The following is an 18808-nucleotide window of genomic DNA, read 5'->3' on the forward strand; positions in this document are numbered from 1 at the left end:
GAAAGATACCTATGCATTTTGATTTTACATAAGGAAATAAATAAGCCTCAACCCTCAAATCACATGCAATTACTTTAAGATGAATTATAGACCTATGCATAAAAGCTAAAACTATAAAGCTTCTGGAAGAAAACATCTTTGCTATCTAGATGTAGGACATAGTTTCTTAGAAAGTACTAAACATGAAAGAAAAATTTGATAAATTATAGATCATGTAAATTGAAAACTTTTGCTCATCAAAAGACACTATCAAGAAAAGGACTAAGAAAGCCATAAATTGGGAGAAAATATTTGTGATACAATCTATGACAGATAATTTATATTGAAAATGTACAAATAACTCCTCTTAGTAACAAGAGACAAATGACACCATTTTAAAAAAGGCAAAGACTTGGAAATTTTACAAAAGAAAATATGTGAATGGCCAATAAGCACATGTGAAGTTGCTCAACATCATTAGTCATCAAAGAAAATTGAAGTTAAAGTGACAATGAGGGACTCTTACACTCACTGAAATGGCTAAAATGACAGATGGCAACATTAAATGGCAGTGAAGATGTAGAAAAACTGGAAGTCATATTCTTTCGCAATGAGAGTATAAAATTATACAATTTGAAAGAATATTTAGAGTTTCTTATAAAGTCAAACTACATCAGTGCTGTTACCCAGAAATTCCACTTCTAGGTAATTCTCCAAAAGAAATAAAAACATATGTCCTCAAAAAAACTTCTTACACATTCTCTCAAGAGAAAAGCAGAGAAACAAAATATGATACATTCACATGATTGAATACTTCTCAGAAATAAAACATATGAATTGCATAATACATCTATGGGAGAATCTCAAAACATTATGTTTAGTGAAAGAAGCCAGACACAAAATATTATATTCTGTATGATTCCATTTATATATATTTCAAGAAAAGTCAAACATAATCCATGGTGATAGGAAGCAATTTTCTGTAATGATGATAGTAGAATGAATAGGGATTTCTTCTTTGGGATAGTTTATTTGGATTACTAGTTTCTTTTGGCCTGTTTCTGGTTAATTTTTGACATTTTTCTGGCTAAGAGGAGGTATACAGATTTGAAACATAATGCGCCTTCTTCAGTAACTGCCTCATTTCCTATTGTATTTCAAAGGCATCAAAATTACAAATGAAACTATAGATTAAAAATAATTTTCAAACCAACTTTCAGCATGTAAACTCTTAAAGATTATGATTTTAAGAAGTTTGTGGAAATCCTAAGAGCATAAGCAATTGCTAAACATTTTGGTAGAAGCTCTAGTCAGTTTATTTGCCTATATGATGTGCGCATCTTATTACTCATTATTTACTGTATATCCACTGTTGGGACGTAGATTCAAAAAAATAATCTACTTTGTTACCAGTTGGCTGATTCTAAAACACATACCATATGGATTGGTACTCACCAATTACTATTGGCTGTGGCTCACTTTTTACTCCAACTCCTGCACTGGTACTAGCTGCAACCTCTACCCGGTATTGAATACCTGGGAATAATCCACCAATTATTACAGATCGAATGGCTGCATCCACAGTTTTGTTGATGTGGAATCGTGTTTCATTCCCCAGACACCAGATCTATAGAAATGTAAAGTGAATACCAAAAGAATATAAAATTATTTTTTTCTGGTAATTAGTTCATTACAATTGATTAAATCTTTTAGTAGAGACCAATCTATTTTCTAGTCTTATAGAAGTATTTGTTAATGACATTTTCTAAAGCCTAATTTCTGCTGTTTATATATATACGTATGTATGTATATATATATGTGTGTGTGTGTGTGTATTAAAGAACAACAAAAGAAGCTAAAACTATGCAGCGTTCCTTTATATTTTACAATCAACACTGAAAGCTCATAGTACAATAATTCCCTCAACACCTCTGCAAGGTCTGGAAAGTGGTCCTTGATTGCAAATGGCATTTAGGTATGGATTAAAACACACAAATTCCTCTGCTTAATTTATTTATCAAGATTTATTAGGCAAAGAATTATTAAAAATATGGTGATTATGAGTTGTAGTATCCAAAGTATATAGGTGCATATCTAAGTAATTTATATTTCATTTAAGAAATTATTAACTTACACAGAAGTGGTTAACAAGATTAATTGACTAAAGTTACAGGTATTGACTGAGATAAAATTAAAGCCAATATTTACACTGACAGTAATAAATCTTAATATTGATCAAAACATATCTATACATACATACATACACATGCATGAGAACAGTGGTGGGAAGTGTTTAAACACTGATGTGAGGGACGCTAGGCTTGTACTTCCAATAAGAATCAAATTTTTTAAGTCATACATTCTTTTAGGATATGGAAATCTGTTACTGTAAAATGTGTTATAAAAAATTCTACTGTGTGTACTTATTTGTATTTCTATTATACAGTATTTATAATCTACATGGGGACATATAAGTAGGAACACACATTGCTTGTTTCTGAAAGAGGTAAGTTCCTGAAACTTTTTCTTTAAAAGAATACCTTTGAATTGCAGATGTCTTTTATTTAGTCTATGAAACCTAAGTTACTAGTGAAGGATTATTTAGCCCTTACCAAAATATACACATTTTTACCAAAATAGGACAATCTCATATGAGTGAGAAAATTTACAACTTATGAAAAATTATCATGTTGTGAAAAAAAATCAATTTTTAAATAAATAGAAGTTGAAGGTATTTAGTCCTAGATGATATAAAAGTAAAATCCTAAACTCATTAAAAAACACACACACTCCAGGGTAGATAATGTTTTGCTTTTAAAACAATGTGTCCTAACACTTATAAAATTTCTGATTTTATATAATTATGCTATTGTAAAAGCACTTACTCTTATTTTCTTATTCACATTTCTTTATAATGTGATGGGAATAATTTTAAAATAAATTCTTATGAAATTTAGTCCATTTGCTTCAGTAACTTAACCATTAACTTAGGAAAATTCTACTTTAACTTTCACATTTTCTCCTAGAAGTAACAATGTTTTGAGTAAAATTATTCAGCTTAATTTCACATACCAACTATGAATTTCTGGGGTGAGGTGGGGTGTCTAGTTTTCTTTTCTAATAGATCTACTTAGTATGCTATTATCAGATTTCTATAAAAAATTATTAATAGCAAAAAAGCATAGTTTTGAATTTTTACAAGATTTAATGAGGTGTTTTACTCTCCCATGTGGTCTAATCACATCAGAATTAATCAGAACCTTATTTCTCAGTTAGACAACTTGTGATTCTTAAGTGATGTCGCTCAAATGATGGCGAAGAAACAACGAATATATACTGTTTCCAAATAGCAACAAATTCATCAGTTGAAAAATAAGAGTTTTTCAAAATTTGTTTTTTCAATGGCTCCCTTTTTTCAAGTGAAATATTTTACAGAACCTTTTACCAATAACTCGGTAAAAGCAGAATTTACAGTGGGAGGTGGTACTGCCCACCCTCTTATCTCCATCTCAACTCTTTAAACCCCTGAAGCATCTTTTTTATGAGAATACAGTTTAAAAACAGCTGTTCTAAGTCCCATTACACAGAAATCTAATAACAAAGATAAAGGCACTTCCTAGGATAGGGCTTCACTATCTACCCTGTACCGTCTCTCTAAATCCCTGAGGTTCTGCAATCACATTATTAAAACAAACAAACAACAACAACAACACTGCATTCTTATGGTTTACTTGTCCAACTGAGTTTGTGTTATCTGTGACCTTGGAATTAGGTTCTATGCATCCTATGCATTTGCTTCTTTACCTCTCACACAAAGATATAAAATATTACTTTACGCTCAAACTCAATAAGAGGGCCACTAGAAATGTTCCCCCTCCACGTGACCCTGAGACTTCTCTGGGAACTTTTACCTGTGAACTTTCCTTCTTCATCCAGGCCTTACCTTGTATTCTTGGATAATTCCATTCTGATGATCAGGAGGAGGAGGATCCCAGGAAACACTAATACTTGTGCTATTGTGGCTTCCGACAGTCAGCACAGTGACAGATTGTGGAGGGGCACTTGGGGCTGCAGAGGAAGTGATTAGAATAAACACAAACTGTTAAGTCTTGGTGTACATTAATGCTGCTTACAGAATATGAATATAAAGACAAAATGCAAGAAGGTCTGGTTTCCAGTAGTTCTGAATTAACAGTGACAGTTAAAAAAAAAAATCCTTTATATATAATGGATAGATCAAAGCAAATACAACAGCTATGGTAATATGTCCTCAACAATAAATTTAACAGCTAACATTCAAATGAATGTTTCCTATGTGCCCAGAACTGAGGTAAGAGTAAGATTTAATTCTCATAATAACCTCAGGAAATAAAAACAACTCTTATCTCAGTTTTACAGATGAGGAAACTGAAGACTTAGCTAAATCAAACAATGAGGGAGAATTTGAACCCAGGTATGTCTGATTGATTCTAGAACTTTGATTCTTTTGACTCTAATAGGCTCGCTTTTTAAAAAACAAACAAACAAACAAAAAACAACAACAACAAAAAAACACTGCTATCAAAAATGTTCTGAGAGGATGCATTCCAAAATTTTATGTCATTATCTCTGAGTGGTAGCATTACTGACAATCTTTTTGTTTTGTTCTGGTTTGCGTTTAATACATAAAAACAGAAACACAGCTATAAATTTCACCAATGCAGAAAAAAGACACTTCTGTTTTCATATTGAGAAAAATAATTAACTGTTATAAATTGACCCATAATTTAAGATTTAAAACTTATTTTATATTGATGAGCAAGGAACTCTGAAGATATAAATGAAAACAGTTCATGTTGGATTAAATGTGAAATGGACAGATTTTAATTTCCTACAATTCTCTTCCTTTATGGTTTTTCCTATAACTAATTATAATCATACTGAGAAAAGATGAACAAGAAAAAAAATCATGATTTTGGACTGTAGCATCTCCTATCCAGTATATTTGAGAGCTAAATCATACTAGTTTGGCCAGAAAACTAATCAATTCTCAGTATATCTCTGAATTTAAACCAAAGGTTGAAAAAACAAATCAAAGTACTAACAGTTAAAGCAAAATTCAGATAATTTTGTCGTACAAAAGAATTTTTACATATAAAAGATCAATGCTTTCACAACTACACAACTTAGTTCTTTGAAAACGTGTAAACTTCAAACATAAAAGATATTTTAAAAGACTATCAATAGGGGCTTCCCTGGTGGCGCAGTGGTTAAGAGTCCACCTGCCAATGCAGGGCACCTGGGTTCGAGCCCTGGTCCAGGAGGATCCCACATGCCGCGGAACAACTAAGCCCGTGCGCCACAACTGCTGAGCCTGCGCTCTGGAGCCCGTGAGCCACAATTACTGAGGCCAAGTGCCACAACTGCTGAAGCCCACGTGCCTGGAGCCCGTGCTCCAAAACAAAGAGAAGCCACCGCAATGAGAAGCCCACGCGCCGCAACGAAGAGTAGCCCCTGCTTGCCACAACCAGAGAAAAGCCTATGTGCAGCAACAAAGACCCAACACAGCCAAAAAAAAAAAAAAAGGCCTATCACTAAAGTTTCCCACGTTTGATAAATCTGTCACAACATATTTCACTAAGGTATAGTCATCTTTGCATTGAGTGTAAGACACACACAGACACGCTACCACCATACTGCTCTTTATCACTCCTCTGTGTGATAACATTGCTCCAAAATGTGGCACAATGACATCAATCCAACTATTTGCCTGCCAGTTTTGTAGTTATTAAGTAGACTTCATTGAAAAGTAACATTTTGGAGAACTGGTTTCTCATTTGCCTTACCGCTGGCTTGGCGAGAACACCGTGCCTATTTCCTGACCTGTCAATTATTACACAGATGTGAAAGAACCCACTCATTGCTCCCAGACAAGCCCAGCTGAGTTCCATTTGTTCCCTTCAGAAGGCCACAGAAAGTGGAAATGAACGTATACCGAAGGGTGCCAAATATCTAGTCCAGAGGCGAAGTCTAACTGCAGTGAAATTGATTTTTGGAAATATGCTTCAAATGTAGCATTCTGTATTAAATTTACCCACCACACTCATTAGTTCTACACATTATCCACATAAAGTAAAATTTAATGGGGGATGAAGATCCTATTATTAATTTTTTTTCTTTACAAATCTTAAAGGTAGACTAATGATGCCTTTAAAAATATGCACTTCTGCTCATGTCAGTATATCACACTGTAAACCAATATGAAGATAACATTTCTCTGTGTTGCTTATTATAAGATACGTATAATTTAAAAGCTCTTTGGTCAAACATGTACATCTATGTTAGCATGAACAACCTACACACATTTTCTTAAGGCTGCTCTTATTTTGATTTATATGAAATATGTTTTTGTACATAAAATTAGTACAAAAGCAGAAAAGGGGGAATTTATTATAGTTGGTATCTGATTTTTTGTACTTTGATGATAGCATTCATTATAAACCTCTAGTTTAAGGAAGGAGACACTAGAAAATGGACTGGTTGAGACCAACATTAATTTCATGTCCATCACAGACTGACTTTAAAAGTATCTGCAGGTAAGAAAAGTTACCAAGGGAAGAGGGAGAGGGAACGTCCCTAAGAAGAATGCTGCTGCAAACATGCAAGGGGCCTTCCGGATTAGAAATTATGAATCAGACTGGCAGAGCCCATAGGGAAGGAGGCTTATGAAAGGAAATGTCATGCTTTACCCTACCCAAAAAAAGAGAGACAAAGAACAGCCTGTGCACTTGGGTTTCCATTAGCCTGTCCTTTAATGAAGCCAAATGAGCTAAATCCATGTGTAAAAAAAAAAAATAGGAAAACATTATAATCCAATTCCAGTGCACTGAAAAACAAGAGCTGAAGCGAATGTTTCCTTAAGGAAAATTCAAACTACTTGAATGTCATTTTTTTGAGTTGTTAGATTCTATGAAATTCTCAGAATAAAAGGAGAAAATGATACTTCCTGGATTCACTTTTAGAATCTCTTTTGCTACCCTTCTAAGGAAGATGATAAACTAGAACTTCAACAGAAATTGATTTCATTATAGTTTAAGTTTGGTTTATGTTAGAAATCTGGACACTGACCTTCTTCAGTAGTACGAACTGTTTTAGATTCACTGTCCATTCCTTGGAACTCATTAAAATATGGTCTAACTTTAATTTCATAAGTCACCCCCTTTTTCAGATTGACTAAGACAGCACTTCGCTCAGTCGGGACTTTAGCATCTAAATTCTGCCACGTTGATGTAGCCTGCAGGCCTGAAGTCTGACGGTACATCACTCGGTAGCCTTGAATAAACTGGGGTTGGCGATCAACCTGAAAAACAAAGCAAAAAACTTTTGAAACCAAATGGAAGTGTCTGAGTGATGCCATGGCTTTCTAATTCATCTCCCTGCTTCTAATATCCTTTTCCAGTTCTGAGTTCACGTTGCTCCTAAGTTGTTATTTCCAAAATGAAGAGTGGAACAACATTCTCTCCTGTTAAAAATACTTCATAGTAGCTAAGATACTCAATTAATTCAAATTCTTTGGATTAGCACAAAAGCCTGTCAAGGCCTAGACCTGCCAATGTTTCTAGCTTTGTTGCTCGTCTGTTCTTTTTTGTAGTCAACAATTCTCATTTTTGTGGTTTTATATGTAGTGTGCTATTTGTCAGCAATCTCCATTCTCATCCCTTGTTCATTCACTAATGCCTTCACTCACTCAAACATTTTCTGAGTTCCTACTAAGAGGTGCCAGTTATTCTGTTAACTCTGAGGGTGAAAATGGAGAATGAAAGTAGAGTCAGTCCCAGGCCTCATGGTGCCTGGAATTCAGGTAGAAGGTGAGCATTATTTAATGATCACTCAAACAATGGGCAGGTTACATTCATAACAAATAAGCATACACAGATATTATGAATGAGTTGTACTAGGAGCTAAGAAAGCCTTGAGTGGAGAGGAAGTTGAGTGATCAGGAAGGGGAGACAGTTTCCTGGAAGAAGAACAAGCGCTGAGATCTGCATGGAAAGTAAGATTTATTTAGGGGAAGAAGATTAGGAACAGAATGTGTAAAATTCCTGTAGCTGGAGAAAGCATATGAAAGAGACTCAAGAGTTGTGGCACCAGAGCGTCTGTTTCAAATGCATATGAAAAGCTTATACCCATTAACAAATATTAAATGAAAGACAGTTATTAAGTTATCAACTTCTGCCTCCTCCAATATCCCACTATTGGCACAACCTGACAACTTTCTTGATCCTTTCATTCATTTGAGGTACAGAGGATAAGCAGCTGTTTTTAATGAAAATCTGAGATTTGGAACCTGAAAACCAATATCAAAATATCAAAAAATATCAAAAAACAAGTTCTCGTTTTACATGTATTGAAGAGTCTTTATTGGAGTTACCATTGTTTCATTTCAGGGAGAAAGGAACTTTTAGCTTTTTAAACTTTTTTAATGTCTTGCCATTTTTTAGAAATGCTTGACAAATATAACTATCACAGCACCTTCTTCAATTAATATTCCATATGCTATAGTTTAGTAGCCATATTTTAAGAAGCCTTTAACTTGACATATTTCACTGTCAAATAAAGTGTAAAATTCAATGGAGAAGAGATGGAATAACCTCATTTTAGGAAGGTTGAGGAGAGAGAGGAAATGAAGAAGGTGATGATGGAAACGGTTACTTCAGCTTTTTAAAAATGTCTTTATTCAACTGTTAACACATAATAAACAAAAGGTATTCTTTTCATGTATTAACTTCTGGCATTTCTTCATTAGTTGCAGCATTTTAAAATATTTTTTTAAGTGAAGACAGAAAATTAAAAAATACAGAACCTCAGTCAAAATACAGTGAAACAAAGGGACATTGTTTTGGTATTTAGAATGTCCAAGCTAGAAAATTCCATAAAGTTGGTGAGCATTCCAGTTTCACAGATGAGTCTCAACAAGTAAGAATTCCTTCACCCACCTGACAGTTTTCTCTCCCTCAAAGATTTGTGGAATTAGTGCTACACTTGTATGAGGTTATGTCAAGGAAAAGTAAGCTCGGTTCTGATACCAAAGCTCATGATCTTTGAATCTTCATCCATGCTACCAGTTTGTCTTCATACCAAAATACATATTGTTTGAAAAGCAGAAGTTGTTCTGACATTATAAACAAGGCCAGTAAAAAGCAAAAAGGTAAATTTCTGAGAGCCAAAGAGAGATGCCTTTCATCAAAACTGTCAATGTTCAAAACAATCCCTGCAGCATATGTTAAAACAACATTAAGCTTGCATTTTATAAACTTCTCTGCATTCACTTTAAGTGAATTTATATACTGAAAGAAAGACATAACTCACAATAATAGCTTGTTAATACTGAAAGAAGCAAGCTGTGTTTTTAAGAAGGACATTAAGCAGCTGTTTCCAGATGAAGGGAGTCTGTAAATCAGGGTAAATTGGTTTTATCCATGTTTGGTTTTCATTAATTAAGTGGTTTAGGACTTTATGAAGCTAATGTTTACTACACAACATTGCTTTGCTCACTTCGGTGTACACTGCCTTCAACCAGTGTATTCTAATGGCCTACTTAAAAGCTAAATAGTTTAACTTGATTTTGCGCGGTTGCTGTACATTCTTTTCAGAAGGAAATTTGTTGTTACAGGTGAAAGCAAAAATGAAAATGCTGCACATTACCTATTAAAAAATAGGTGGGATTTTTAGTGGATATGTGCTCTACAGCACTGACTTTTGGAGCACCTTTTGACAAGTGGTCACTTTGGAGTTAAACCTTATGCTGGTCACTAGTTTTATTAACATTCTAATTATAAGAAGGAGGATTTTCTTTTAGAGTTGATTATAATCCGAGTCCAGCCACAAATCCATGCATGGGCTTATAGAATTTAAAAAATTGGTATTTTCTGATATCTGAATAAAAAAGAATTGTCTTAAGGAACATGTGAAGTGAAGAGAGTTTCGGTCTTCAGGTCATAAGGTCTCTATTAAGTGACGGCTTAGCCTTTTAAACTTTCTGAGCCTCAGTTTACTTAGTTTGCTCAAATAATGCGCATATTACAAGGGCACAGAAACAATTAAATGACTAATACAGTTTACAGCGCAAGTTTTAGAGCTGTACAATGATAAAGCATTGTTACGTAAGGGATATACTAAAAATGGGGGCCCATATGTGGCCCTCAAATCAGCACTTTCATTAAAAGGTTTAAAGCGAGATGCTCAATATCTATCATTTCAATTTTAAAAATTCCATCTATACTGAAAATTCAAATTGAATTTCCTTTGGTGGGCTTAGCCTTCTAAGTAACTGATCTGGGTTTAATTGAGTTCTGAAATTCTAGTTCGCCAAAGCACTCTTTCAACTCCAGTAGCTGTGATGTTTAAGGGGCAAGGGGCCTGTAATCCTTTTTGTCCTTGAATAAACACAAAACACTCACACACAAAAAAACTAGAATAATGATTTTAAAATAAGGGATTTATTGCTATTTTCTTTGTAAAACAGCCATTTTCATCATTTTTACCTACCCTCATTATAACAGCAGTCATTTTTAGAAAGTAGCCTTTGTTAAGTATTGTTGCTTCAAGATTAGACTTGTGGGGCAGGCAGATGGTCTTTCCAGTCCAAACATCCTATGTGTTTGGTAATAGAATCCTGCCAACTATTGATAAACCATATCAGCTGACCCCTAATCGAAATACCTGGGCTAGGGAATATATTTCTTCCCTCAAACATCAACATGTCTATAACTCAAATACTAACAATGTTATAACTCAAAGAACATACACATTTAGCAAGTTGAAAATGTGACATGAAAATGAAATATTTGGTTACAATTTCTTTGGCAACTGATCTGACTTCCAGCCTAAATTTATTTCACTAAAATTTACCTCTGAAATACATACTTATCTCACGTGTAACTACAAATTCATGGGGAATTTGTGATATAATTGAATGGTTTCTTTTTTAAAGTAAAAAGTTAAAATGTATGAAAACAACTGATTTGATCATTCAACAGACAGTTACTGAAAAAGTATTTCATAATGAATGCTTTGCTCTGAAAAAAAAGAAATGAAAACATGAACTTTGGACTCTCAGAACTCAAGCTCATGAGGGATAGAGATATGCAAACTAGTAATGACAAGTTTCTTGGGATATAGAGATGAATATGACAAGGTCTCTCTCCTGGAAGAACTCCCAGACTACTGATCTGAAATTTTTATCTAATTTGATTTATTCTTTTAAATTCAGTGACTTTTAAAGTGATTAACTTCATAAACATAATGACTTTGATTCTTACCCAAATAATTTCCACATTGAGAAGCAGCTTAAAAAAGAAACCCGTTCAAAACTCACAACAAAGCAGAGAAGACTTTTTCAATTGAGAATGAGGAAAAATCTGTTGTTAAAAATACAACCCTTTCCTTGGCTTTATTTGTGCTGTATCTAGCCAAAGCTACAGAAAGATGGAAGAGCCATGGCAGATGATACCCTTTCTGTGCCATTGGAAAAATGATGAGGTCATTATGCTCCCTTCATGGGAGCAGAAGAATAGGAACCATTATATGCAGAAAACAGAATAAGTCTATGTGAAATTAAATCAAAAATAAAATTGGAAACAATGTAATCTTAAATAATCATAATTACTCTTAAAACATAAATATAGTTTTATTTTTTGTTAAAGCATTACCCAGTTTTGTATTCACTAAACATTTGACTGGTCTGGTTTAAGAAGTAAAGTGCCCCATCCAGGATCATATGTTGAAATTCCACAGTTAAAAGGTATTTCTTTCAACTAAATATTTGTCTACAGTTTATCTTTAAAGTGAAAAACACAAAAAGCAGGTTTAAAGTAAGGAAATTCTAATCCTATCTTTACCTGTAAATAGATGTAGGATACTGGGAACACTGTTCAACCTGTCTGCATTGGTTTCCTTTTACAAATCTATAGAACTGGACAAAACAGCCTTAAATGTTAATTTAGTTTCCTCTGTTCAAATAAATAATGCCTCTATATTTCCCTGTATAGATGTAAATAAGTGATAATGCTGTTTCTGATGCCTGAGGATAGAGTTAATCACTTCCTCTTTGATTGAAACCTGTGTTTATAAAATGTGTACATACGGTTATGGCCCTTATCCCTGTGTACCATCATTAAGAATTCCCACGTTTTTCTCAAGCAGATTTGTGTCTCTTTATACAGTGTTTCCCCACATCTAGTACAAAACTGGTTCTCAAAAAATGCTTGTTGAACTGTGTTTGCTCAATGGTTTTATTATTAAGAGGACGCTGGAATAATTCTCTTCATTGTGTTTCATATTTCAAACATAATTAATTAAGAACTGACGAAAAATAACTGGTTTTCCTTTTTCAACTTCTCTTGTTAAGGGAATTGATGAAAAGGGGTGAAATAGTTAGTTCCCTAAAGAAACTTGGATTCTAAGAGGGAAAAATCCATTTTTTTTTAACTTACACTCATTCTTCTACTACCACAAAAACAATAACAACAACAAAACTAATAGTCATAATTATAAATACTTTCTAATTAATATAATTCTTTCTAATTAATTATGATTGATATAATTCTAATATTATAATTAAAGTGAAAATTTTCTAGATATCCATAACTCAAATGACCATTACTTACACAACATACAAGATCTAGCACATATACGGGGGGCTTTAAAAAACTGTGCTCTTTTATCATCCTTATGGATTTTTAGTGGCAAGAGATCTCAGGCATAAAGGAGAAGTTGGCAAAAACTGTATTAGGCACAGGGAAGAACATTATCTGGCTCTTCACAAAACAGACACACATAGACACAAACACATATACAAGGGTTAATATCCTCTAATATGAGTAATATGGCTATTTTTATGCTATTTCTTGTTTTCACTGCAGTGGCTATCATGCGATGAAAACATTTGTATTTTGAAATAACAGTGGGCAGGTTGACATTTAATAATGCATGGAATTTGGAATTGGATGTTCTTAGCATATATTAAAATATCAATCTACTTCTTAAAACCCATTAATTTTTTTTACTACATATGTCAAATTATTAAAATTATATACTTTTCTTGGTACTGCTGGATGAGATTCAGCTGAAAGAATGTGAAGATGATTGATTTATATTTAGAAGAAAACTTCAAATAAAATTTTTTGTGCTTCAAATGACATCATTAAGGAAGTAAAAAAACATCCCACAGACTGGGAGAAAATATTTACAAATCATATATCTGATACAGGATTTGTATCCAATATGTAAAGAACATTATAGAACTATACTAAGAAGACAAACAACTCAATTTAAAAATGGGCAAAGAATTTGAACAGATATTTCTCTAAAGAAGATATACAAATGCTCAATAAGCACATAAAAGATTCAAAACACTAGTCATTAAAGAAATGTAAATTAAAATCACAATGATATACCACGCATACCCACTAGAACAGCTATAATCAAAAGGACAGGATAAGATGCAAGAGAAACTGGCAAGGATGTGGAAGAAACTAGAACCTTCAAATATTACTTGTGGGAGCATAAAATTGTGTAACCACTTTGGAAAACATTTTGGCAGTTCATCCAAATGTTAAGCAGAGAGTTTAATTCAACAATTCCTAAGTATACGCAAGAAAAATGAAAATATATGTCGACGTGTATGCAAGTGTTCATGGCACCATCATTCATAATGGCCAAAAGTGGAAACAACACAAAGGTGAATCAGCTGATAAATGGATAAACAGATGTATGTGATACATCTATACAATGGAATTCTACTCTATAATAAAAAGGAACAAAGTACTAATACATGCTACAACGTGGATGAACCTCAAAAACATCATGCTGAGTGAAAGAAGCCAGACACAAAAGATCGTATATTGTATAATTTCATTCATATGGAAGAAATAGGCAAATTTATATAGACAGAGAACAGATTAGTGGTTGCCAAGGGCTAAAGTCAGGGGAATGGAGGAGTGACTGCTAATGGGCGGAGGGTTTCACTTTGGGATGATGAAATGTTCTAAAATCAGATTCTGGTGATGACTGCACAACTCTGCAAAGATACCAAACAATACTGAGTTGTACACTTTAACTCTGGTATGTTAATTATATCTCAGTAAGACCATTTAAAAATCCAGGAGAGGGCTTCCCTGGTGGCGTGGTGGTTGGGAATCTGCCTGCCAATGCAGGGCACACGGGTTCGAGCCCTGGTCTGGGAAGATCCCACATGCCGCGGAGCCACTGGGCCCGTGAGCCACAACTACTGAGCCTGCGCGTCTGGAGCCCGTGCTCCGCAACAAGAGAGGCCGCGACAGTGAGAGGCCCGCGCACCGCGATGAGGAGTGGCCCCCACTCGCCGCAACTAGAGAAAGCCCTCGCACAGAAACGAAGACCCAACACAGCCAAATAAATAAATAAAAATAAATTTAAAAAAATCCAGGAGACAGATCGTATTGTTTATATTGCGATCTATTTTTACTCTAGTCACACTTTTATCTATTTTTTTTCTTCTTTGCCTTTGATTACACCTTGACTTTAAATGGTGAGTGTTTTTGCTCCTTTTTTTGTTTGTTTGTTTGTCTTTTTCTGTTTTGGTTTGTTTTCTTAAAGGAGTAAAAGGGACTACCATTAGGATAGTCTTTAAAAACTTACCGTCCACGTGACTTGAACAGTGGTGGGAGTCAATACAACTGGAGTATGAAGATGGACAAGGACGTCGCCGAGTTCTTTCTGGACTTGTCTATGGTCCACTCCCTGTGCTGGTGGGCTGATATCTACAGGGATAACCATTCCCAATTTTTTAAAATTAACAGTGGAATTCTAATACACATTATATAAGCCAATATTATGCCATTAGAAATAATTACAGGGGAAAAATTAAGAACCCTTTGGGACAAACAACGTTAAAGCATATTTATATACGTACCACCATTTTAGAACATAATTTGAGAACTGATATTTATCTTCACTAAAATAATATTAATAAAAGTGTATGCAACCCCTTATCCCCACTCAGTACACTGCTGTGAAAGATCTATTATTTTCTTATTAAAGGATGAAGTATGTGCTGCAAGACTTCTTTAGAAACATCAGTTTCACACAGATGTTGCCATGTTGAAGGACTTTTCCAAGTAGTTAATGGGGCCAGGTCTGAAAATTACTGTTGAGGAATTTGTTCAATCCCTTTCCCCAGTTAGTAGGTTGTGTGTTCCTATTCCTTGACCTATTTCAGCCTGGGAGTGTGGAAGAGAAAGTAATCGGGAGGACTGGGAGTGAATTATGTTACTAAAAGTAAACAAAATGAGGGAAAGAAGGGGAAGAACCCTCCCAAATTCACAAAAATAATTTTGACTGACCAATTTAAAATACTGATAAAATGTTCTATGTAATAAATTCTGAACAGTACTCCAATATCTGACAAAAAATCATGCTGCTATTTTTTCAAAGTGATGGAGGGGGTAGGAGGGAGAAAGAATTGCAATGTTTAAAATGATATACTCTCAGCCATAAACTGTTCTGACCCCTTATTCACCATTTGCCTAAATACTACTCTATTTCCCATACAATGGTTTACATCCTATGTGTCCATTAAGAAAAAAGATAAACTATAGACGTCCAAGTCCATCAAATTGACATCAAACACTGAATTTCACGCATACTCAAATCAGCTTCTTTAACTGGTGCACTGCAATGTTACGTTGAATTTTTTTCTTCAATCACCTTATTTAAGGAACGAAGTCCAACTTAAAATGATTTATTTTCTTAATCTTGTTTTCTCCTATTTTCTCAGGCCACAATGCAACACTCTTGCAAAAATATTTTTAAGTGCATGTCTCAACCATAACTTAAACTGGGTGCACTAACTTAAGTTGGAACATAAATAACTGGGGACTACATTTTGGTAATTTTTTTCCAGTTTCACTATTTTTCATCCTTAACATAAACAACACAGTGAGTTTTACTTGATTTAGAAATCATATATATATGTGTGTATATATATTATTAATATCATGTGAATACTATTAATCTTTGCTGATATATCTATGATCTACTGTGATATTGATGGTACAAGTACTTGCTGCCTTGCTGAAATCAGAAAATGCTAAATTCTACAGTATTTAATATCTTTGAAAAATAAGAGCTCACACAGCCAAGTGTTCTTTGCAAAGAAGTGCTTTGCAGAATGCAAAGCTGCTGAAAGTGTGGTGTCAAAAATGATCCTGACGTTCAGACATAAAACATGAGTTTTTCTATTAAATATCTGTTAAGGGAACGTAAGTCTTTTTCTCTACATAGTCTCCCGACTGGAACAAGACAGATCACAAGCAAGTTTTCATTAATCTTTGTTGACCTTTTCACCAAGAAGTTACTTTATGAGTCAAGATTTAGTGACTGGCACTGTTACTGAATGATCAAGAAGAGCCACTGGATTTAACCACACCAAAAGTCTTCCCCACTCTGTGATCTCCCCACCTTCCATGGCAGCTCTGCACAAAAACTGACTACTTCTATTTACACAAGTAAAAATGATCTGGGTACTACAATTTCTTGACTTAAAACCATACACCTCTTCATTTTCAAGTTCAATAATTTAATTTACTCATTAAATTCAGACACACTATAAGCAACTGGATCCAGGCAAGGTAAAATAGAAACAGTTTCAGGTCGTCAAATTCCTTGTTGTACTTTTTCCTTCTCTTGAGACAGGTTCTTTACCTACAGGCCCTTTATCATTATGGAAAATTAATCACATTACTGCTTAGAGAACAATAGCAAAGTGGCATCCCCTCCTCCCTTGACTGTCATCATGTCAGCAACGTTGCAAAATCACGTGGTGACTTTATTTGACTTGATTCCTTTAAGGTGCCCTTCTCTGTTATAATAGCATGCTAGTTACCATCACCGAACTACATTGTAATTATAATAATATTTTATGGCTGTATGGTGCTTTTCATAGCATAAAAATACTACTTTGAATTATAAGTATCTTGTTCAAAGCCTTTTACAAGTAAGAAATAATTAACCCTTTCTCAAGAACCCTGTGGGAAGTAAGCTGTAACAAATAATAAAGCCACCGTTTCTATTTTATTAATTCCCTTCATCTACTAGTAAGAAGGAAAATTATAATTCAACATCCCATATTAACCCCTAGACTGCAGCAACTTCTCAGTTTGAAGAGGCAGGCTATGAAAGATGAGATGAGAAATCTTCCATTTTGATCTTATAATATTCTGGGTGGGTTTTTTTTTTTTTATTAGTCAAAAGCATTGCATACCTCAGGAAGAAAGCTTGATTTACTGCTTCCTGAAACAAATTGTTCCTTTAAACATGTGGTTTAATAAAATACACTGTAATGATGCTTGTCAAACTTCAGCATGAACATTCCTGGAGGGCACTTTAACAGGCTGCCAGGCCCCATCCCCAGAGCTTCTGAGTCAGGGCCTGAGAATCTGCACTTCGAATGTGGCCCCCCAGGTGATGCAGATGCTGCTTCTGTGGGAACCACACCTTGAGACCCACTGCACTATCAAAACACAATTCCTGAACTAGAGGAAGTAACTTTGATATCCCTAACAGGGCATTTTATCCATTGAAGATCACTTTTTGCTATTGTACAATTAATTTCAAAGAAGGAGAAACATTTTTCCTTCTTTTGAAATATAGTAAAGCCCTACAGTTAAGCCCCAATTAAACTTACTATGTAATTGTACCAAATTATTTTGCTTCTTTTTTACTAAATAGACCCTGACAGCTCCAGAAAGAGGACACACTCACCAAGGTGAACAACAAGTTTTCTTCTCTTTCACTGGATCAGGTCTAGTGAAACATAATAAGCAATGCAGACACATTTATCTTTGGTCCTGCAACCCCTTTGTCCTTAAAGATCTGTTTAATGCCTCCTTCTAGAAACAGTCATGTTTACAGCTATTGAAATTACCTTGTGTGCGCACAGGATCTGACATAGCACTTGGGTCACTGAGACCTTGGGGGTTGATTGCTCTCACCATGAATAAATAGATTGTATTGGGCCGCAGTCCTCTCACTGTATAGAGGGTGGTCTTTACGTGGTTTGCCACTGTCTGCCAGCTATTGCTCACTGATTGGCTGAAACATGAACAGAAATTTCATTTAAACAGCAGTCATAAGGGTCTTGGAAATGGAGTTGGGTATCAATGACAAAGGTTAATGGCTGAAAATTAAACACGCACACACACAACGCTTGAAGTGTTCAGCCCAATAAATGAAACATTTGGATGATTTCAGTTTATTCAACAACAAAGCCGAGCCCACCTAACGGAAGTGCCATGCACAACAAAATTAAACTCAGCCCAGGAGATGTGATAGGCCTTTGCTAAAGCATAGCAGCCACTAAATGAATACCTGTAAAAGGAACAGAGGCCAAGATCACAACATCAAGTTTATACAATAAATATGGTCCTCGTAAATGTATATATATATACCTTGAAAAGAATTAACCTGTAGAAAGAATAAATGGACTACAGAGTAAATTATGCCAATACATTTTCCTGTTACAAGGTGTGTTTTCTTTTGCATCAATTCCACATGCAATATTATAATAGAGCCTTCTAAAACTACATATCTGTAAAAGAAGAAAGGAAGCATGTAATGAATATTTTCCCTTGGTCACATTTTTTAATAAAATTGTACATTACACAGTATTGTGATTTATCACTTTGGAATGGTGAAATATCTCTGAATCTGTATGTGTGGAACCTTTAACGGTCATCTGCAGATGGGATGCCCTTTTATAGCACTTTGTCTAAGGTCAAATGTTGCTTTTGTTTAGAATGAGGAGGAAATG

General features: G+C 34.5%; 1 protein-coding gene across 5 annotated transcripts in view; it reads right to left on the reverse strand.

Moving 5' to 3' along the window:
- ROBO2 (roundabout guidance receptor 2) overlaps positions 1-18808 on the reverse strand; it is a 562867-nt gene that overhangs the window by 65771 nt on the left and 478288 nt on the right. For all 5 annotated transcript variants that reach the window (XM_036851501.1, XM_036851498.1, XM_036851500.1 and 2 more), the window contains exons 13-17: positions 17924-18090; positions 14638-14759; positions 7087-7318; positions 3923-4047; positions 1435-1606 (exon numbers count right to left, since the gene is read on the reverse strand). In XM_036851501.1, the coding sequence (XP_036707396.1) occupies positions 1435-1606; positions 3923-4047; positions 7087-7318; positions 14638-14759; positions 17924-18090 (818 nt within the window). The remainder of the gene's footprint in view (positions 1-1434; positions 1607-3922; positions 4048-7086; positions 7319-14637; positions 14760-17923; positions 18091-18808) is intronic.

Source organism: Balaenoptera musculus, chromosome 4 (genome assembly GCF_009873245.2).
Source record: "Balaenoptera musculus isolate JJ_BM4_2016_0621 chromosome 4, mBalMus1.pri.v3, whole genome shotgun sequence".
Lineage (NCBI taxonomy): Eukaryota > Metazoa > Chordata > Mammalia > Artiodactyla > Balaenopteridae > Balaenoptera > Balaenoptera musculus.